General features: G+C 35.7%; 5 protein-coding genes across 6 annotated transcripts in view; 1 reads left to right on the top strand and 4 right to left on the bottom strand.

Annotated features, from left to right (window-relative positions):
- The window catches only part of LOC108975095 (nyctalopin), a 277,437-nt gene that overhangs the window by 160,541 nt on the left and 93,839 nt on the right, over nucleotides 1-23,057 (top strand). The gene's annotated exons all lie outside the window — the stretch shown is intronic.
- LOC108975077 lies at nucleotides 9,762-10,433 on the bottom strand. The gene is made up of 2 exons (XM_018943347.1): nucleotides 10,349-10,433; nucleotides 9,762-10,283 (listed from the first exon to the last, which is right to left on the bottom strand). Exons 1-2 carry the CDS (start codon nucleotides 10,406-10,408, stop codon nucleotides 9,762-9,764), a joined length of 582 nt encoding a protein of 193 aa, XP_018798892.1. The 5' UTR covers nucleotides 10,409-10,433.
- Nucleotides 13,201-13,918, bottom strand: LOC108975099. The gene is made up of 3 exons (XM_018943371.1): nucleotides 13,859-13,918; nucleotides 13,631-13,793; nucleotides 13,201-13,541 (listed from the first exon to the last, which is right to left on the bottom strand). The coding sequence occupies exons 1-3, from the start codon at nucleotides 13,916-13,918 to the stop codon at nucleotides 13,201-13,203; spliced, it is 564 nt and encodes a 187-aa protein (XP_018798916.1).
- On the bottom strand, nucleotides 14,570-15,298 carry LOC108975098. The gene is made up of 2 exons (XM_018943368.1): nucleotides 15,197-15,298; nucleotides 14,570-15,130 (listed from the first exon to the last, which is right to left on the bottom strand). The coding sequence occupies exons 1-2, from the start codon at nucleotides 15,254-15,256 to the stop codon at nucleotides 14,630-14,632; spliced, it is 561 nt and encodes a 186-aa protein (XP_018798913.1). The 5' UTR covers nucleotides 15,257-15,298; the 3' UTR covers nucleotides 14,570-14,629.
- LOC108975097 lies at nucleotides 16,689-17,429 on the bottom strand. The gene is made up of 2 exons (XM_018943367.1): nucleotides 17,341-17,429; nucleotides 16,689-17,275 (listed from the first exon to the last, which is right to left on the bottom strand). Exons 1-2 carry the CDS (start codon nucleotides 17,413-17,415, stop codon nucleotides 16,772-16,774), a joined length of 579 nt encoding a protein of 192 aa, XP_018798912.1. The 5' UTR covers nucleotides 17,416-17,429; the 3' UTR covers nucleotides 16,689-16,771.

Genomic DNA, 23,057 nt, shown 5'->3' on the forward strand with positions numbered 1-23,057 from the left:
AACTTTGTTGTTAACGCATGCGTGGCTTCAAATGGGTACACGTGTACTTGACGATGTTCAGACATGTGTTCGGTAGGTGTAAGACTCGTACGAAGTTTTGTTCGCACAATTTTAAACTACAATACGGGGGCTGCTATATATATTTCTGGCCTAATAATGAAAATAGGAATATTTATCAACGAAAATGGTTTTATTATTTTTCAAAATATTCTCCATCAAGATTTATACACTTTTGCATGCGCTCAAACCAATTTTCGAAGCACTTTTTCCACTCCGATTGAGACACCTCCAAAACATGGKTTTTGRATGCTTCAACAGCATCYTCTGGCGACGAAAATCGTTGACCACGCATTATTTTCTTGATGTTTGGGAATAAAAAGAAGTCGTTTGGTGCCAAGTCAGGGCTGTACGACGGATGACTCATCAATTTGACGTTTTGCCCGGTCAAAAAGGCGGTGGTTTTAGCCGATGCGTGAGAGCTCGCATTGTCATGGTGCACGATGATTCGTTTTCTCTTGTTCGTTTTTCGAGTTTCTCCGAAGACTTCAGGTAAACAAATGGTGGTGTAGACTCCTACGTTGCTAAAGCGGAAAACCGCCACATGACCAGTTTTGCCGAAGAAACAGGCTACCATTTGCTTCGAAGTGCTTCTTCCACGAACAACTTTCATTGGATTTGGCTCGTCTTGGAAGACCCACACGGTCGATTGCTGTTTTGTTTCGGGCTCATACGCATAGATCCATGATTCGTCACCTGYGACGATCTTATAAACGTCTTTTGAAGCACCGCGATCGTATTTTTTCAGCATTTCTTYACACCAATCCACACGAGCATTTTTTTGAGCGATTGTCAAATTGTGCGGGATCCAACGAGAACCAACCTTTTTTACGGCCAGGTGTTCATGCAATATAGAATGTATGCTGGTGGGATGCATGCATAGGCATGCCTCTATCTGAAGGTATGCTACATGACGTTCTTGCATTATCAGTTCACGTACAGCATCGGTGTTTTCTGGCACAACGGCTTTTTTGGACGACCTTCACTGAATTCGTCTTTGAGCGAGCGCCGGCTACGACTGAATTCGTTGTACCAATTTCGCACAGTGCTATAGGATGGTGCTTCATAGCCATATAAAGATTTTAGTTCATCGATGCACTCTTGCCATGATAATCCACATCGAAAGTTGTGAAAAATGATCGTACGAAAATGTTCACGAGTTAATTCCATTTTTTGGCCGAGATGAATTTTTTAATTCCCTGTAAATAAAACAATTCACGATTAAATGACAAAACGTTCTGAGTGATGTTATGCTAAAAAATGTCAAACTTTCCAATGAAAATGTCAGATTGCACCTTACAACACTTAGTGTTGCCTAGGCCAGATATATATATAACAGCCGTAAAGAAGCTAACTTGAGTTTTCGTAAGTGTGTATTGGTTCGGAATTAGCATTAAAGTTGCAATAAAGCATAAGAGTGTGATAGATGAGCTGGTAATGAGTAACGCATTGATAAATGCACCATAACATATATGTATATATAAAAATATCTCCCGAATTTCACCCGCATAAATGTCGTCTTAGAACAGTAATTTTTTGCGCAACTATTGCTCGCTGAAAAGCTTTCAACACTATAAAAGCTTTTACGCTTAGAGCTTTCAGTTCGATGAAAGATACAAAAGCTCAAATTTTTAATTATTAAGCATATGAAGTGAATAATCCTATTTTTGTAATTATCATGTATTTGAAGTGCATAATCCCATTTCACACTCACATTGCGATTTTTGTTCGATTCGCCAACTTTAAGCTCATCAATAAAACTATAACTCAGCTTATTAACCTCTACCTTTTCTTCGAAACTTCATTTCAAATCATCATTTTATCAGTTGTGCTGCTCAAATTGACAAAAATTTATTATAGTTTTGTAGGCCGTTTTCGATATTCGCATATTCTGAACGAATTTCCGTGAAAGGCTCTTGTCAGATAGTATACTTAAGTCATCAAATATGTTCCGTTTCATTCGACGGTATGTTATTTATTTCACCTTCTAGGCATCCCATCGAATATCRCCAGCTGGGTCATCAAACTCTAATATTCATTAAATTAGTGAGGTTTAGTCGTCGGACTTYGGCGAGGGTCAGTGACGTCAGGTAGAATCGTAGTTGGAAATCAAGAAGTCCATGTAGCATTGTGTATATTCCGTAGTACCGATTCGCATTCACATAGGCGAGCGTTAGGTCTCAGATTTGGATTTTATTAAGAATAAGATATAATTAATAATAATATATTTTTACACTCACTTCAGAAGTTTAAATACTTCTCAAGGCAGTACACCTCCGACAATATCTACTTGTAATATCAGTTTACTAGGTCTACTAAAAATACAATGCCGTGCATATTTCCTCTCCGGAAGACTTATTTACAGCAGTGCCAAATTARGTAACTGGTCAGAATACTAAAGACTCTTAAGCCATTGAGTGTGTGCCCGTTAGATTTCCTATATTGGGAACCACTAACATATATCTAAACATGTTTATGTAAATAGCTAAAACCCGTTCTTTAGAAAGAAAGCCACGCAAGTTACTTGATCTTGCTTTGAATGTTTGTAATATTTTACAAAATTCCAATCTTTATTGAASAACTCTTTTCACAAAATAGGCATGTTATTTTCGAAAGACATTATTTCTCATTTTTTCTTTCTTTTATCACTCACTTCGTGGCCAGCGTTTCATTGATTCCAACTAATCAGCTTAAAATTAAGTAGTTAAGTATAGGCAGCTGAGCTTTCACTGCGGCATCATTAATACTATTAAAGCCGTAAGCAAGCAAGCAAAAGCGTTAAATGAAAACAAAAGACATGCCAAAAACCAAAGAAAACTAAACAAAGTTTGAGAATGAATATGATTTTTTTTTTTTAACAATATTTCGCTTAAATTCCGAAATTGCACTATTATGTAAGGCTTTTTGTACGGATATTTACCAATTTTAAGGCAAAACTGACGTTATTTTCTCTTTTATTTTCAGGTATGTACATATGCAGCTCAAAACTGCTCGTATGAGAACAAATTGGTGCCTTATAAATTTGGTTTTATTTAACACAATAACTGCAAGTAAGTTTAGTTATTAGAAAACCCAGAAGGAAATGTCGATCGATTTAGTCATATCCGTTCGTTAGAACCGTCTGTATATACGCAAGTTCCAAAGTTTTTGAGATATCGTTCTAAAATTGAGTTTACAGCCTTTTCTCCCAAAGAAGCTGCTCATTTACCAGAACCAGACCAGACCACTATAGTTAATAGCTGTTATTCGAACTGAAAATCAAATTCTATATCATATGTATAAGTTTTGAAAATATAAAACCTTTAAGTATTATTATCAAAAGAATACTCAAGATGCATTTGCCGCATACCATAATCATATCATTTCTTATTAAAAAGTATTTCCGTTTGTTCTGTTTTTTGTGGAAATATATTAGTTAGTGTAGCCTACAAATTCAGCGAATTAATTGCCAAATTTTGTAGTATGGGGTCAGTCCCGAAAAATTGTGAACTCATAAAAATCTCAAAATTTATATATACTGAGGTTTGAAATTTTGTTTTGATCTATTTGGTATCGCAGAATATATTTATTTACATACATAGATTTTTATACTCTCTGTAAAACCATGGACATTGGAACATTTTAAACGTTTCGGAATTTCACTTTCTAATTTTCCGTAATTGTTTAATTTCTAAGTCAATGATGGACTCAAAAGCTCCCGGGATCATCTTTAATGCGAATCAATTCACATTGCGTAGTATATGACATTTTTTTAATTTTCTGACTTCGGTASMAATCCCGAAAAATTTAAAATTACAAAATTTTCTTTTTAATTTTTCTCAAAACATATTCCAAAATTTTCGGGATTAAGTTAAATATTCTTAAAAATAAACATTATTTTCACATCTATTTTCATTCCTTTAATATTATATTTTCTCTCAACCCCGAAATTTCGGGATTAGGTTAATCTTTTAAAAATAAAATTTTTTTTATTCACATACTTTTTCGTTACTTAAAATTTTTTCTCAATCCCGAAATTTCTGACTTCGGTACCAATTACGAAAAATATAAGATTAAATTAAGATTAAAACATATTCAAACTATGTACATACGTACCTATGTATATTGTTTGATAATACCTTAGTTCAATATAGAGAAATTGGGATTTCAAAGAATGTACATATATGCAAATTAACAATGACCATCTTCATCTCCATCCTAAAATTTCAGGATTAGGTTAGATACTTTTTTTTTTTTTTTTTTTTTTTTTTTTTTTTTTTTTTTTTTTTTTTTTTTTTTTTTTTTTTTTTTTTTTTTTTTTTTTTTTTTTTTTTTTTGTCCCCTTAACATTTTCACTCAATCCCGAAATTTGGGGTTAATATATTTAAATATAAAGATTTTCACGTCATTCCCACTCCTTTAATATTTGTTCTCAATTTGGAAAATTTTAATATCACAAAATTTATCTTTTCAATTTTTATCAAAACATATTATTCTTTCAATTCAAATATTTTTTTCTCAATATCGAAATTTCGTTGTCAAGTTAAATAATTTTAAATATAAACACTTTATTWACAAAACTTTTAATTTTTCTTACTGTTTTCTCTCAATCCCGAAATTTCGGGATTTTATTTTTGTCGAATTCGTGCAGGTTTTTGGATTTAACAAAAGATCATTTGAATTTTCAGCATTACCTTAACAGCCACATAAACACATGTATACAAACATTATTCACACACACCCATATATGTACTTATGTATACATAATTTTACGACAACTTGCTTGGCACTCAAGCACTTGCCACTTAAGAGATAATTAAAAGTATACCGACTTATCTTACATACTTTTAATGTCCGCTTGTAAAAGCAGGAAACGAAAAACCCGAAATTGATAACACACCGGCGTACACAAAGCCACCGCATGCCACCAGCTGTTCTTGGGCTACCAGCGCAACTAAARTGTGGCAACCGAACTAATAAAAAATTAAAAGCCGCATTTTTTTTTTTCCATCGTTATATGCCCCTACAAAGGCTGCAGAAAGAATTCCATTTGTTTATTGACATTTTAATGCTCACCAATTTGATAGAGCAAATAATAATAAAAGCACAAGATGCTCGTGCCAATGTCAAGCCGTCGCTAGTAAAATGTTGCTGACGAATTCGTAATTAAATGCGCCAATACTTCGTTTTTATTAATTCGTCTCTTTGTAGGCCGTACAATGCAAGTTTTTAGTGTAATAAATGTAGCGGTATATAACTGTGTATGGCTGTGTGTGTATGTATATTTACGTGATTTGTCATCATTTTGACAGTGGCACGGCAGCATTTTCCACTTTCAACTAACTAGACGTTAATTCTCTTAGTGAGAGGCTGTGTAGGTGCATTTGGGTTGTGTATGTGTGTGTGTGTGGATATGCGTATCACTACACAATCAATTCAACTTAATTGAGYCGTTTTAATGTATTCGTTAATGGACAACAATAATCGTAAATCTTCTCGTACATTAATCATGTCATCACCGCCAGAGAATGCCAGAGTAAGAGCAATATTGGCTATGAAATGAGTTGTAACTAATGCAAACATGTGGGAATTTTTATTTAGTTGCGGCATGGAAGCTTGACTTTAAAATGGATTCTAAAGCAAGTTATTAATAAAGAATTGGTTATTTAAATGCAGGTCAATTATATGGTGGAAACCCTGCAAATAGTGCTGGAGTTAAAGAAAAAAAAGAAAAAACTGCGGTTGCCGAAGCTTTAATATTTTTAACAATTTCGGTACCCAAAACGAAGAAAAGCTGGTCAAATTAGGAGCCTCTTTAGATAAATCCGAAGCGGCATTAAGACCATGATAAAACGACGGTTTTCTACACACTCTGAACAAATAGCTCAGAGCAACATGATAACGAAGCAGTTATAGCTTGAGTATGATGCGACTAGAACCAAGGACTTATTACTTACAGATACTATAATACTATAACACTAAATACGCTCTAAAAATGWGTTTGTCCTATAACAATATTTGCCCCATATGCAAGCCAGAAGGGATTAAAGAAACAGCTCTAATACAAACTAGAAGCCGACTTCTTCAAACACATCAAGCACCAAACTTTGAATGGCTGTCCACAAAAAGCATAGCATCAAATTTATTTTCATTGAGATCACCAAATGGTTTGAACAGAAAGAGATTCGACTGTAGTGCATCCAAATGGCACATCGGCAGCTACATATGTATACACTACAGTGGTCTTCTTCTGCGGAGATTACAAAGTTACCTTCTTTTAACGTGAATCCATGCCAAATATCGTGATAACCTAATTTAGAACGATATCGAAGGGTTCTCAGAGCATTGGAAAAATTGTTATAGATAACTTAGAAGTAGCGAGTTAAGTTAATTCATTAACCACCCTTTCTCCCGTATTCATAATACGATCTTCTACCGAATAGTAATAATAATGAAGAAGGCAAAAACTGAGCTTAATTTCGAGCTTCTCACTGTAATCCAATACTCCAGCTCTTTATAATATTTTAGCTTGATACATTCAGGCATCACATCAGGTACTCAAAACAAATAATTTCTAAAAAAMAAGTTGGTTGAACCGCCAAAAGGAAAATTAATTTTTAGCTGCTGGACAACTGGCAATAATAGTCGGATTTTTCAAAAGAATGCGCATAGATTTTGTCATAACGAATGCCGAAGACTAACTAAGATCAACAATGTAGGTTAGGTTAGGTGGCTGATCAAAGATCGCAAGTGGACTGGAGCTTTTTGTGATACCATAGAAAAGAGGAACTCATGTGTTCGAACTATAAACTAGCAAAACGCTGCAATAGTGGGGAAGTCTAGTGTTGATAGAAAGCTTCCTATGATAGACCCCTCCACCAGCCTTTAACCTATCCGTGAAGAAGCTCAATGTCCCTCTCCTCCAACAGCTTCTACCCACCCACAACTTCTCGCCGGTATATGGTTATAGAAGGAGCCGCTAGAGTTCGGTTTAGYGACTCCATCATYCAARTGATCCGGTAAGAAGTCAAAGTGAGTGAGRATTTCCGAGTATTCAGAGTACTTAAGTCTTAAATAATGTTGCTAGAGTCTCCATTTATTAAATTCACTTAGAAATCGATTTTTGCAGCAAATTGTTGCAGTTTTGTGAAGAATATGTGCACTAGTAGCTTTAATGTTTCCCTCTCTCTCTTTAAGAAAATATAGCGTGTTCTATATTCGTTTATATATTTCTCTGCACATAGAGTCGTATGTACAGTTATGCACTTGTGTTTGGCTACSTAAGTGTGTCAACGTTTTAGTTGGCCTGACGATTACGAGCAAATCACTCGTTGATGCAAACAATAGCAAAAGCTGAAGTGCAAACAGACTTGCCAGCTTACACAAGCAAATACTAACACATATGTGTAGCTATATGTGTAAATTATTTGCTTAGCGCTACGAGCAGTATGCCAGGAAGAATGGCTTCCTGGCAGAAAATAGAGTTCAAAGAAATATATATAGCTATGTGGGTTTATTTAACTATATACAAGTATGTATGTATATAAAACATACACGACATATGTAAGTAGAAAGCTGCTTTCGTGATACACATGAAAGCTTCCACATTGCACTTACACACGCCACTATTTGCTTAGAAGCTCTGGCAGCTGGCACCTAAGTAAATGAATTTGTATGTATTAAAATGCCAATACTGTGTATTTATTTAGTGCCATAGAAATGTAAGTGCGTGTGTGTGTGTGTAGTATGTGCGTAAGCTCATCTATATACACTTGCCTGCTCATTGAAGCGCTAACAATAGGTTCAGCGTCACTTCACTCCACTTTGACAAGCAATTCGCTAAAAATCATTTCCTAAGCGGCTGAAGTGACAGAGCTCAGCGATTTGAGTGGTTGGSGACATTATTGGCATGCAAGTTATTGTAACTACACATATATCGTGTTATTGATTTGTATAAATATTTTCATATTCTGCRTACTCTACTTATGCGTGTTTATATAAGCGCTGTCACTGCAAAATTATCAATTTCACAGAGTTCTTTTCTATTCTCATCATACTTTAATATATCAATTCTCTACTTGTTAACTAAGGGTTGCATTAGCCAGTTGAATGATCATTTGTTGGTTTATTTCATAAAAATCAGTGTTGATGCAGCATGTCAGGTGTTGCCCAAAGCTCTGATTCACGCGCGAAGACTTTTATCACCCAAACCGCCCCGAACTGTTTTATAGGCGAGGAGCCGAAGTGGAAAGACTTATGGTGTCCGCAAAGTTGACATTGAAAGCGAAACAATGCGCATTTAGGCAACACGCGCATCTGCGCTCGGCTCGACTTTCAGCGTTCACTCTGYAGGYACCCTRAGTCCTGCCGAGTTGTTGCGAACGGTGCCGAAACGCCTCTCCACGGTCTTCGTGGACACTGTTACATTTTCTTCACTGCGTGSTGACCGTCGAATGTTGTCCRCTAATGAATGCTGGGTCTCAAGATGCGTCATGTGCCTTTCAAATCTCTACGACTTTATCTGTGAAACCGAATTATGAGTAGGATTAGCTCTTTCGGATTTTGGCAGAATCCTTGGCTGATGTTTACGGCATTCTGACACCTGMGTATGATGGGGTGTCACTCATCAGAAATGGATCCATCAGCCAATCATGTCGCAATCGGACCTGTTCCGTTAAAACCCTGGCAGGCCTCAGAGTACKATCCACCCTCGTTATTAAGTTGGCGTGGAAGACGTAAGTAGAGATCAATCCTTCTTTGCACTGCACAGTTCTGAACATATAGCCTTAAAAAGGCGAGCCTGGGCCTTTTTACTGAGACAACCTTGGAACTACTACAGGCGACTACGCTTCCGGRCGACGGATAGCRGCTCTGAGTGGRKACCCTATTTGCATTGACACCAAMAATAATAAGASAAAYGTTAASTGAAAGTTACGAAGGGTGGTGAAGGGATGGGTATCTCGAAACCGATACCTCAATCTATCCCGGATGGGTATGCTGCTCTTGGGACGACGAAACCGTCGCTGGCGTAATGTTGCAACACAGATATCTCAATAGAAATCTTTACAAGAAATAGCATGGGGGAAGCCGATGGAAATCCCCCGCCGACCGATGTGGGTAGAACCTTCATATGGGTGGAAACGCCTGCACTAGCAAAGGAACTTCAACTAGACTCATGAAGCATTTTACAGGGGGCAAAAGCAAGGCAGCAGTAGCTAGGAAGCTGACGGCAGACCGATCACTGCCCAATATTTACGTCCAATAATTTTCAACACGCTCAAATGCAAGAAGACAAGAAGCAATAGTAATTCTCTTCGAATAAAGAGACCGATATAGACCTACTGGTATAACAACTGAAAAATGATAGAAGATCCAGTATTAAATTCATACCCTCTTTGAAGTGTCAATGTAATTCTATCCAGTCTGAAGTGCAAACATCAAATACGAAAAAAAGTTTTGTTAAACTATTCTACTCTATTTGCTATTTGAAAACTACTGAAGCCAGGCTTAATTCTAGTTTTAAGTTCTAGTTTATATGAATCGGACGTAAATTGGAAAATTGCCAGCGATTATGCTTATTAATGCTCAAACATTCRATTTCAACAAATTAACTAAAAAACCAAAAAGTTTAATTATTTCTTTGTTCGTATTTTTTTTTTTAAGTTTTTTTCCCAGAACTACATAAGTTCTGTCCTTTTTACATAACTTTTCAAAACCATACCGCTTCATTCAAGATCTTCCACTTTCATTATTACTGCCCCTGCTCCAATATTGTCTCCATCCTTGAAAATAGTCAATTTCACTTTTATATTGCCCTTTGGTAACTGAGTGGGCCACTGTCTCTTATACACATCTAGATCGGTCTTTAAAGTCAAATTCTTGAAGTAATATTCACCTTTCGGCAGGGGACACAAACCCTCTTCAGGTATGTAAGGAAAATCGGTRTTCTCRCCATGTACAAAAGACGGTTGCGCTACTTTRGCGAAATAGSYTTTGARACCGTCGCAAARGGGCATACKCGKGATGCCTATGGGTAWAAGCTTATAATTATCATCACCTGGTTGAGAATGGAAAGTTTCTACACTCATCATAAAGTGTTCGTTGTCCATATCTACCAAAAACTTCAAGGTGCCATTCAGAGTACGTTGACGACCAATAACTTTCATATTATCTGCAAACAATAGAGTCTCCTGCACACCATCGTAATGCTCGAAACGCTCATTTTTCACCGTATAACTTTGCTCAGCCTAAAATAATTTCGGATATTTTATGAGTGTTCGYTTTTATGCATATCCAATTACTTTTCGTTTACCTCCACAAATCTCTTGCACACAAAAAATACCGTTATAATGATGCCCACGTATAACTTCATACTGCAACGTATGCGATTTAGTCGTGCAAATACTCCTATATGTCTGYTATTTTAGTACTATTGCTAGAGTCTGTCATTGGTTGTGTGTCATTTATAGGATTTTCGAAATGTTGCAAATATCTGAGATAAYACCTGAACAAGTTGGACATACTAAATTATATATCGTTTTAATTAAAAGATGTAAATCTAAATGCATAACATTGAAGCTAGTTATAGGGTGCGAAGTTTTCTGTGTTCGAAGCCGGAAGCATCAGTACTAACAACASATCTTTTCAACTTTTTTTGTTTATTACGAATTAGGATTTTTTTTATTTTATTTTATTTTTAATTTTTTTTTTTGAGATATTGAAGCATTTTCATAACATATTCAATAATTTGAAAAATTAAAATTTTGGTTAACTGTTCATAACAAGCTCCTTAAACGCTACTATTATACTATACGAACCTCTACGAAAGAAATTCTTCTGTCAAGGCTTCATCGGCTGGTTGAGCTTGTTAGGTTATGTCAGGCTAAATAGTGCAGCTCAACATTATAGAGTAAAATTTGTTAACGATTATGTGTGGGCTTTCTCAACCAACCAACCAACAAAAGCACACAATTTCAAATATTTCTATCATCCTATTGTTTTCTTTAATAAATTGTAAATAAATCAAATTCTCTCTTTTTTTACATTTCTTTTCACACCCAAAAAGCTTCACTCACGATCTTCCACTTTCATCTGCAGTGACTATGCTCCAACATTAATACATAATGTTCAGCTTAAGATAGTTTTAAATATTTAATGAGTGTTCCTTTTTATTCCTAAACAATTACTTTTCATTTAACACCGCAAATCTCTTGCACACACAAGATACCGTTATAAGGATGCCCACGTAAAACTTCATTTTGCAACATATGCGATTTAGACGGGCGGAGACACCTATCTGTGATTTCAGAACTATTGTTCAATTTTATCATTGGTTGCGTCTCATTTATAGGATTTCGCACTGTTGTAAAAAGCGCGGATAAGATCTGAACATGGTGAAACATGAAAMATTTATAGAATGTTTTAATTTTTGAGATATAAATCTAAATGCATAACACTGAAGCCGGATATAGGGTGCGCTACAGCGGACAAAGGGATCTGCGTTCGAAGCAGAAGATGTAAATCGATTTTTTGTTAGAGTTCTTTGTATATTTTGACCTCGAAACCCATTTGTTTAAAAATTAAAAAATTAGTGAACGCTGGATTTTGAAAAAGACAAGGAAATAAGGGACTCAGGCAATCCTTAGTCATCAAGAATTAATCTTATAAGCATTAGTTGTCTACACAACATTGTCTGGCGATTTATGATTTATGAMTTTACACTAAACGGTTGAAGACAACGCAGGTCTTGTGTGTTGGGAGTGGTTTTGYACCTGACATCGAGGACCAATAAAATAGGTATACTCGGATTGGAAAATATCTCCCTTATCTGGCAATGCTATACATCTTTGAAAGGCCTTGAAGTAACCTACAAAACGACACTATGCATGATTAGTTTGGATATTGCRTCCAATAGTTATATACTCGTAAACATTCGTTAAARRCAAATCCGCTAGCAAAWCGTTCYGYSAGATTAATGTTGTTTTGSGGGATGGTATTCTATCACTTCGAACTGCGGACGAATGGTTTYGATGATTCAGAGCGKGTGAAAACGACATTATGGATAAGCCAGCCRTCGGAAGACCTGTGACGACGAATACCGATCAAATCATGGAAAACATCAYGTTAGACCAGCATGTGGCATCTCGTGACATCGCCCGGAAAATGGAAGTTAGTCACCAAACCATTTGAAACCATCTGCAGAAGGCTGGATATACAAAAAAGCTTGATGTTTGGGTGCCGCATGATTTGACGCAAAAAAACCTTTTGGACTGAATCAACGCCTGCTATATGCTACTGAAACGGAACGAAGTCGAAACATTTTTGAAGCAGATGGTGACTGGCGACGAAAAATGGATCACATACGACAATATCAAGCGGTCATGGTGGAAGGCCAGTGAATCGCCCCAAACAGTGGCCAAGCCGATATTGACAGCCAGGAAGGTTTTGCTGTGTGTTTGGTGGAATTGAAAACGAATCATCCACATTGAGCTGCTCCCATATGGCCAGACGCTTAATTCTATCACCTACTGCTAACAAATGAACCGCTTGAAGCAGGCGATCGACCATAAGCGTCCAAAATTGGCCAACAGGATGAGTGTAGTGTTCCACCAGGACAACGCCAGACCGCACACATCGTTGATGACTCGTCAGCAGCTACGGGATCTCGGAAGGGAAATTTTATCACATCCATCATATATCCCGGATAGAGTGCCAAGTGATTACCACTTGTTCCTGTCCATGGCAAATGCTTTTGTTGGTGTAAAGCTGAACTCAAAAGAGACTTGTAAAAAGTAAAAATCCGAGTTCTTCGCAAATAAGGAGGAGGGCTTTTAAGAGGCGGTATTACGAAGTTGTCGTCTAGATGGAAACAGATTATCGAACGAAACGGCGCATATTTGAACTACATCCCATCACTGTGAAACTTTTTTATAAAGAATTGAATAAAGAGCAAAAAAGCGGAAAGAAAATATTTGACAACCTTACATATTTCAACAAACCAACTTTAAACCGAACATAAAAAATATGAAAATACCAAAAAGTTTAAAAATATCTTTGTTCGTATTATTTATTTATTTTTTTTTTTTTTTGTTTCTTTTTCCATAACCATGTTGTTAACAAACAAATTCTGTCTTTTTTACATTACTTTTTAGAAACCATAAAGCTTCATTCACGATCTTTCACTTTCATTATCAGTGCCCCTGCTCCAATATTGACCGCATCCTTGAAAAATGTCATTTTCGCTTTTATATTGCCCTTTGGTATATGAGTGGGCCATGTGTCGATCTTTAAAGTCAAATTCTTGAAGTAATATTCACCTTTCGGTAAGGGACACAAACCCTCTTCAGGTATGTAAGGAAAATCGGTGTTCTCACCATGTACAAAAGACGGTTCCGCTACTTTGGCGAAATAGGTTTTGAAACCGTCGCAAAGGGGCATACGCGTGATGCCTATGGGTATAAGCTTATAATTATCATCACCTGGTTGAGAATGGAAAATTTCTACACCTGTCTCTTATACACATCTAGATGTGTATAAGAGACAGATATTCACCTTTCGGCAGGGGACACTGGTTGAGAATGGAAAATTTCTACACTCATCATAAAATGTTCGTTGTCCATATCTACCAAAAACTTCAAGGTGCCATTCAAAGTACGTTGACGACCGATAACTCTAGCGTTATTGGCATAAAATAGAGTCTCCTGCACACCATCGTAATGCTCGAAACGCTCACTTATCACCGTGTAACTTTGCTCTGCCTAAAATAGTTTCGGATATTTTATGAGTGTTCCTTTTTACACATTTCCAATTACTTTTCATTTACCTCCGCAAATCTCGTGCACACAAAAAATACCGTTATAGTGATGCCCACGTAAAACTTCATTYTCCAACGTATTGCGAATAYTCTRTCTGTATGTCTCTTATTTCAGTACTATTGCTGGAGTCTGTCATTGGTTGCGTGTCATTTATAGGATTTTTGAAATGTTGCAAATATCTCAGATAACACCTGAACAAGTTGGAACATACTAAAATTATATACCATTTTCATTAAGAGAAGTAAATCTAAATTCATAACACTGTAGCCGGATATAGGGTGCGAAGATTTCTGTTTCCGAGGCCGGAGCCTAAACGCTAAGAACAGATCTATTCAAAGTTGAAAGTTTTTTGTTTATACCGACTTAGTAACTCTTCTTTTGAATATTCAATTATTTTTAGCGAATCCTATATTTTGGGAAAGCCAAGTTTTGGGAACCTGTTCATGACAAATTCCTATAAGAGCAACTTTTATACTAAGGAACTCCACAGGTTTCAATGATCGAAGATTAATCTCTCAAGGCTTGGTCGACTGTGTGAGTTTTGTCAGGTTATGTCAGGCAAAATATTGCGCCTAAAAATGTCAGAGCCAACTTTGTCAACGATTATTTGTAGGCATTCTCAACCAACCATCACAATCTGAAGATAACTGTATGTACATGAAAAACACAATTCAAATATTTCTATGCTCGTGTTGCTTTATTAAAAGTTTTTTTTTCCAAAATAAATTGTATATGAATCAAATCTGTCTTTTTTACATTTTTTCTCCAAACTTAAAGCTTCACTCACGATCTTCCAATTTCATTTGCAGTGACCATGCTCCAACATTAACTCCGTTTTTGAAAAAAGTCATTTTTGTTTTTAAAATGCCCCTTGGTACCTGAGTGGGCCACGGGTCGGTGTTCAATATTAAATTTTTAAAATAATATTCACCTTTCGGCAGGGGACAYARACCCTCTTCAGGTATGTAAGGAAAATCGGTATTCTCACCATGTACAAAAGACGGTTGCACTACTTTCCTGAAATAGGTTTTGAGACCCTCGCAAATACGTATACGCGGCACACTGGGTAACGGTTTYAACCGATCATCGCCATGTTGAGCGGAGAACATTTCTACACTAAGCATAAATTGTTCGTCGCTCATGTCTTCCAAAAATCTCATAGTGCCATTTATGTTACGTTGACGACCGATAATTTTCATGTTATCCGCATAAAATAAAGTCTTCGTCAGACCATCGTAATGCTCGAAAAGCTCATTTGTCACCACGTAAGTTTGTTCAGCCTGAAACAGTTTTGGAGATTTTATGACTGACGTTTTATTAACCACATACAATTACTTTTAATTTACCACCAAAAGTTTTATCCAAATGCAAGAAACGGTTATAAGGATGCCCACGTAAAACTTCATTCTGCAACATATGCGATTTAGACGTGCGGAGACACCTATCTGTGATTTCAGAACTATTGTTCAATTTTATCATTGGTTGCGTCTCATTTATAGGATTTTCGCAATGTTGTAAAAGGTGCTGTTAAGATCTGAACATGCTGGAACATGCTAAAATTATAGACTAATTTTAKTATTGAGATATAAATCTAACTAATCCAATTCGTARCACTGCAGAGGGAAATAGGGTGCGMTGCAATGGCACGAAGTTTTTGAAGTTTTTGTGTTTGAAGCCGAATATATAAAGACTATCAAATGATTTTTGTTAAAGTTTTTTGTTTATTCTGTCCTAGAAACCCATTTGTTTAAATATTAAAAAATCAGACAGCGCTGAATTTCGAAAAGTATATTAATTGCAAGCTAATTTTTATGGAACTCGTAAACTACAAGAATCTACGCACACGTTAATCAAGAAATAATCTTATAAGGCTAAATTATCTATATTGTATTGTCGGGCTAAGGATTGCCCCTAAAAACTATAGATTTATATCGCACAAGCAAAGAACGATTTCACACAAGGTGGGTGGAAATAGCGCAAACCTGGTGTCCGGCACTGGGTGTTGCCAGTAACTTTGTACCTGGTATCGAAGACCAATAATATTAGTATCTTCCGTGATCTAAAGTTCACAAAATAGTGTCGAAATAGGTCAGCTAAAAATGAGGTTGCGCTCCTGTATTAAGATAAATAGACGAAGACTGCACGACGTCCTTAAGTGTTGGTGCAGATTACAATAATCGGTCGATACATCTACATATTGGGTAGTTGAAAAATTCTTTTCGTATTTCTAAATAAACTTTAAGACAGGTGTATTTGAAAGTGAATAATGAAAACAACAAAATCAGGATTCAAATGATATTTTGAAACTATTAGTTAACAGTTAGAAARCCTGACATTTCACCATCAAGTTCATAGAATTTTAAAATTTCAGAACAATTTTAAAACGTTGATTTTAGGTATGAATCTGAAACCTAATAGTATATTAAGTACTTCCCAACAATTTTCTTGTATCTGTTGATATTTTCAAACATATTCGGAAGAAAGGTTGAAAACAAAATCCAGAAAATAATAATAAACAATGACTTTCTTATATTATTTTTGACGATACGATTTCGTTTAAAAATTTTTTGACTATATTTCAGTCGTCCTGATGGTATTAACTTATATAGCGCGCTCCTGCTGTAGTTAGCTTAATCTCAATGAATGTATTGGCTCTTTATAACTTTACGAACTCTTATAAACTTAGTAACTGTGATGAAAATGCTCATTAAAAAGGCTGCCAATATCCTCTATTAACTAATTAATTACAACAGAATGTATTATAACAAAAATAACAATAAACTTTTGCTTATACTTTTTATTACAAATTATAAATTTTAATCAAAGCACAACAAATATTTCTGCTTCTCTTTTTCAATATCAAGAGAGAGAGAGAGAGAGAGAGAGAGAGAGTGAGTGAGATATTCCAATTCGCGCGTTACTCACTCCCGATCTTCGACTCTTATTATCACATTACTGCCTCCAACATTAATTTCATCCTTGAAAAATGTCAATTTCGCTTTCAACAGTCCACGTGGTATTTGATTTGGCCAAGTGTCTGTTTTCATATCCAAATTCTTTACAAAATATTGACCCTTCGGTAGCGGACACAAACCGTCTTCGGGCACATGCGGAAAGTCAGTGTTTTTACCCTCAACCAAAGACGGTTCCAACAATTTCGTATATAATTCTTTGACACCCTCACAAACGGGAGTACGTGGCACGCCCATTGGCAGTTGTTTGTATTGACCATCGCCTTGTGGTGAGGAGAAAATTTCTACCTGAAATTTATAATGCTCACTAGACATGTCTTCGGCGAGTGTCACACTACCGTTGATGTAACGCTGACGTCCAACAATTTTCAAATCGCTCAAATCAAAGGCTGTCTCTTTTAAGCCCTGGAAAGGCTCTAAACGCTCATTCTTAACCGTGTATGGTTGTTCGGCCTGAAATAATACGAAATATGTAAAAACAAAGTGAATTAGAAAACATACATTTGTACGCTTTATACCTTCGAAAAACCGTGCAGCACAAAAATTATAATCAAAATGCTCTCGGAGAACTTCATGCTGAGCGAGAACTTCATTTGTACTCGTGGTGTTTTATTGCTTTCCGTAAAATTGTGAATATGCTCATTGCTCACATGGTATTTATAGGCTTGCTGTTAGCGACCAAATCACTGATAATGCAGAAAACATGCATATTGCGTTTGAATTCGTGTTTTAATTATAATTGCTTTACAAAAAATTACCTTACAGCTTTTACAGTTATCTGTCATCAGTATAGAAATTGCAAAATATCATCAGCAAGTCTCATTCATGATTCGTTGAAGCGAGACAAAAAATTTAAATATTATGTTAAACAACTTAAAACAGAGCACAAAGCAGGGCATGACTATCGAATTATAAAAAAATATCAAATTAATATGAAAATACTTGAAATTTTTGGTTCACGTGTGCAATGAGCTGATCGCATTTTAATAAAACAAAGTAATTTTGTTTTTTATCACATTGACTACCGACTTTGTAGTACCGACAAGGCACGTCTAGTGTATACATGATACATTATATAAAAGTATATGTATAATTTCATATATTATATACATATATATAGTGATATATACTTATGTATTTGAGTTCAGTGCAGTTTGAATTTTCAAAAACGAGTCTTAAAAACTGTCACAAACAATTAAAACTATAAGTACTAACTAAGAACAAGGCGCTTTCTCCGAGATTGTACAGCCTTTGCAAAACTGAGGCTGAAATATCACGGTACTCGTAACTTCGGAGAACCAGGATACATAACGATATACGAGACGCCTTTAGTCGTCTCGACAAATTTCAGATCAACTGTAAACGCTTTGTCGATTTGTAATTATCTTTTGATCTAATATGTAGGAGTCCAAGTGCTTTTTTTGCTGGGATCGACCTCTTACTTAAGACAAATGTAATCTTCGGATTTTATTCACCATGTTCAGATAATACTTTGCTCGCTCTATTTCATTTCTAGTGAGCGAGATAACCTTTCTCCTTCCCTCGCTGCAAAGGTCCACTCTTCCGATATTAGTTTCGCTCATCTTCCGTTGGAGTTAACAACCTCGCTTAGTAACAAACGGCTCAGTGAGGTTCTTCCCGAAGAGGTGGTGTGTGGTGTGGCTCTTTTTTGAGATTTCTCGTATGGTGAAAATCCGGTCGATAAGGTTCAATCAGTTTGTTGGCGGTGGGCTGCAGTCTGTCAGTCAATAAGCTCTTATATTTGATATTAAAGAGGCTTATCCCATGGTAATTGGTGCAGATTGTGGAGTCCATCTTTTCATGGTGACTCAGTTGCCTTCTCAGCTTTAGAAAATAATTAAGTTCGGTATTTTTTTTTTTTATTATTATAATTTTTTTTTATGTTTGTTCTAGCAGCTTTCCTTGCCTGAGTATTTAATGCGCTCACACTGTTCTCTTCGCTCTCATTTTTACTGTATTGTGCTGCATTCTTGCATTCTTGACTGTTTGGCGCCTGTCAGTGAAGCTGTCATATTTGACATTTTGCGCTAACGCACGCATGCCACCCAAAAATAGTTCATGCGAACGCAACTTGTTTTGCAATCAAACGCGAGTCTGACACTCCTTCTCTTCTCTCCAGTGAGCACACTTGCCGTCCAAATTAAGCCAGATAAATGGTGTTGCGCACTCCTTTTCTTACGAAGCCTAGCCTCACAACGTTGTCGCTGTTGCCGCTAAATTGGGTTAGCAGTGAGCGATGATTCTTGGCGCTGCTAAACACTACATAAAGCATGTTTCGCAAGCGTTTGTCAGTTGAGTCCTAAAGTTAGCGGTGAGTTTAATTTCTAGACGCATAACGGCTGCTAGCGGTATGCCAAGGTAGCGCGGTTCAGCTGCTTTCGATTCATATATATATACTTTGTATATTTATGTATATATATATTGTATAACAGGTATATATTTATATTATATCTGCTTGTACTCATGTTTGGCGGTAATTTCCCGCACTGTACTGGCTTGAGATGACGCAGAGTTGATATGTTAATGCAAATGCCGTGACGAAGATGAGATCATTAATCTTCACTAAGCGATTTGAAGATATATGGATATACATATAATATATATTCACACACACAGATACATCATTCAACATTCTGGTACTAAGTGAACCTTGCTCCATCTCCTGTAGAGACAATCAGGATATGACGTGAGTGTATCATTAATTGTAAAGGAAATTGCCATCAACACACAGTAGTCTGAACTGCTATTTGACAACTTGCTTGATATACAGGAAATTTAATAGACGGAACTCGAAGCGAAATTGCCAGAAAACAATTTTTTCGCTAAAATTTGACATTATTGTTCAACCTATTGATACAGCGTCTATAGCATCATTCCAACTATACCAATTTTGAAGTAGGATTATATAATATTTAATTTCTTCATAAACTCTATATTCTTGTGCATTATTTTTAGGCATAGAGATGCCTCGTTAAGAGAGAAATACAAAGAAGTGTGGGGGATCCCCTCGTCAGTCCTTACTTTCAGTTTTTTGTGAGGAATCAGAAGGTATGATGTGTGTGGTGTGATTGTGTTTAGTGTACGTATGTGTGGTACTTTCATGAGTAGTGTATAATGTGGATTGTAATGGTGATATGGGGAGTGTGGTGAAGATTGTGCATCAATATTGTGAGTCTGAGTCGATGTTGTGTGCTAGTGTGTTGTGTATGTTATTGTGCGATGATGACCATTTATCCATAATTTTATAAAGAAAAATTACATATTGCGTGATATATAAATTATAATATCAGCCAGAAGTTCGAATATCTTTGTATTAGATACGTGGGGGTTAAGGGAAATATTGATCCGATTGAACAAATTTTTCGCAGACAGACAGACATATTGTTACCAGACAATATTCTCTCCTGATTTTATAATATGTCTCATACATTGACCGATATTTTCAGTAAAAAGTTTGCCATACGCTCTAGAGTCCACATTTCCATTATAAAGGGGTGTGAATAGTTACAGTTCGGTTTTGACAAATTTTATAGTTGAGATGGCATCCTGCAAAGGCACTATTCGTAAGAGACTAAAGTTCCGATACGTTATTTATTGCTGGGAAAAATGTAATTTGAACTTATATTATATGCGAATCAGGCGTGGTGCTCCTCCGATTTCGCGCAATTTCGCTCTGTAGCTCGATAATGTTACAATAATCGTATAATAATCATAATCTTTGAAATTGACTGAGTAGGTCCGGAGATATATTATTTCACCGCAGTACACCGTCCTACGTCCAATTTTGATATCGCTTTCTATAAAGCCCACTTGTGCTGCTTTGTTGTATAATTTAATGTCTCTGGCGTATTTACTTATTGATTTATCGTTTTTCTAGTAGTTCTTAACAAAATCGATATATGGAGAGTGGAAGTTGTTATAATCCGATTTCACCTACTTCACATCTTAGTTTACCGCTTGGTTATGGCAATTTTCGATTAATGGCGTTTTGTGGGCGCCGCAGTGGTCCGTTTACCAAACGTCCTACGATGACGAGAAACATTTGCACCAAGTTTCATTAAGAAATCTCAATTTTTACTTAAGTTACAGCTTTAAAAGGCGAACAGACGGACCGACAGATAATCACTGGGATTTTAACTCGTCTCATCAATCTGATCAATTACATATGCACAACTCTATACCTAACTCGATAAATTTTTGTTGAAACACACAACCGTTAGGTGAACGAAACCATTATACTCTAGGGCAACATGTTGCAAGAGTATAAAAACGCCACTTTTATTTATCATAATTACTCAAAAAAGAGTTTTTTTTCAACTAATTAACTTTATAAAAATAACTGCTTTAACAATTTAAAAAAATTTATATTTGTGCATACATTTCATAGACCAATCAATCACTTGCCCTTTAAGTGTTTTCCCAATAAATCAATTTTCCATTTTTTATTATTATTTTAATACGTTTTCCACTTTACCTATCGATCATTTAAGCTATGCAACCTCCATCGGAAGCGCCACTTATCTTCTATAAAAATTGCAAAATTTGACATTCAAATTTGGAAATAGACACAAAAGAGGGGTTTAAAATATACAAACATTAAAAAAGTACTCTAAGTAAAGGAGAAAGCAAAAAAAAAATAATAAATAAACTTTGACGAACAAAATAAGTAGACAACAAGTAATAAAGCACTATATATATCTATATAGGATTATTTTATAAAAAAAAAGTAAACTTGCAGCGTTGTTGCTCATAACGGTAGTTTTGGAGAAGTGGTATGTAGTTTAAAACGAACTTCGCGCAGTGCTTCTACCGTGGCAAGCAGACGCATTATATAATATTGCGAAGAAAGTGGAGAAGAAAGTTCAAAAAGCATAAAAAATGTACTAAAGCATAGTAGAAATATATAAACTGCAGATTAGTTAGTATATTTAATAATTTGCATAAGCAGATGCATGTGTATTAGGGTGTTAATTATTCTTCAAGTTTACTTTCCTTTTTTTTTTTTTGAATTTTTTTCAACAATTTTTTCTCATAAAAAAACAAATTTTTTTTTTTATTCGAATTTTTTGTTGTTACAAACATATACTATTAACAAAGAAATCTAGCATTCCTGACATTTTATGAAAAAAAAATATATTTGAAGCTCGGCCATTACGACGCCATTTCCGGTGCTCTCTCGGAAAAAAGATGCGCTCGCGTTGGCAGGATAACTTCTAAGAGAATCATCTAAAATAGAAAATACGTGTTTTAGTAAAACCTTAAGTTAGAACTTGGACGAAGGAAAAAAAACTGAAAATTGGATTTTTGACGGACATTTTTACAAAAGAATTGAAAATTTCAGTGAAACAAATCAAATTTTGAAATGACGGACACCTTAATATATATACATATATTAATATTATTTTTTATTCCATATATACATATGTATATATTTTTAAATGTGTGCGTACGTATGTATAAATGTTAACAAAACCGCAAAGCGGCGAAGTAGGTGTTTGGTGATTGGATGGCATTGGTTTTTCTATTGTTAGAAGGTTTTGCGGCTGTCAGCTGCTGGTTGCATGCTTCATACTTGTGGCCTAGGAGTGCAAGGATTGCGCTAGCAAAGCACAATACAAGGCCAGTGAACAGTAGTGTGCTGAACGGAAAATGAGAAACAGGTTTTAGTGGAGGAGGCAACCAAATTGAAGCAGCGTGTGGTGCAGAAAGTTAAGAATTATGCTAAAGGATGTCAGAAAGTGTGGCAAGAAGTAGAATAATAGCGAAAGGGTTTCGCTTGGTGCGTGTGAGTTGGGAAAGCGTTGTGTGGTGAATGTTATGAAACCAAACTGCAGTTATATAAAGGAGCTGTGTGTATGTGTTTGTTGGGTGCGCAGCAGTCAACTGATTTCTACTGTTTCGCAGAATTTATGTAAATTCAATCGCAAAGCTTAGCTGTGCTTTACTTCCACTTGTTTGTTTTTTTTTTTTGCACAACTGAGTGCGAAATAAATGTTTGTTTGTGTGCATATAAATATTTGTATATATGTGTATAAGCCGCATGGCATATGTAAGACGAAATGTTGAAAGTTGTTGGTAAAAAGGGGCTTTGGAAGTGGCTGCAACAGGCAATTGAAAAACCAAGGAAGAATAAAATGCATAATGGTTGTGGCTTAAAAATGTTAGCTACATGAAAAAATTAATATTTGTTTTTATTATTTTGTAATATTAATAA

Source organism: Bactrocera latifrons, unplaced genomic scaffold, assembly GCF_001853355.1.
Source record: "Bactrocera latifrons isolate USDA-ARS-PBARC rearing strain unplaced genomic scaffold, ASM185335v1 scaffold_61, whole genome shotgun sequence".
In the NCBI taxonomy this organism is placed as follows: Eukaryota; Metazoa; Arthropoda; class Insecta; order Diptera; family Tephritidae; genus Bactrocera; species Bactrocera latifrons.

Excerpts from the sequence above, each read along its gene's own strand:
- LOC108975099 (XM_018943371.1), bottom strand. The coding sequence starts at position 13,918 with ATGAAGTTTTACGTGGGCATCACTATAACGGTATTTTTTGTGTGCACG. Across the intron at positions 13,794-13,858 it reads TGTGCACGAGATTTGCGGAG|GCAGAGCAAAGTTACACGGT; the intron begins GTAAATGAAAAG and ends AAACTATTTTAG. Across the intron at positions 13,542-13,630 it reads CAACGAACATTTTATGATGA|GTGTAGAAATTTTCCATTCT; the intron begins GTGTAGAAATTT and ends TATAAGAGACAG.
- LOC108975097 (XM_018943367.1), bottom strand. The coding sequence starts at position 17,415 with ATGAAGTTCTCGCTCAGCATGAAGTTCTCCGAGAGCATTTTGATTATA. Across the intron at positions 17,276-17,340 it reads TGCTGCACGGTTTTTCGAAG|GCCGAACAACCATACACGGT; the intron begins GTATAAAGCGTA and ends GTATTATTTCAG.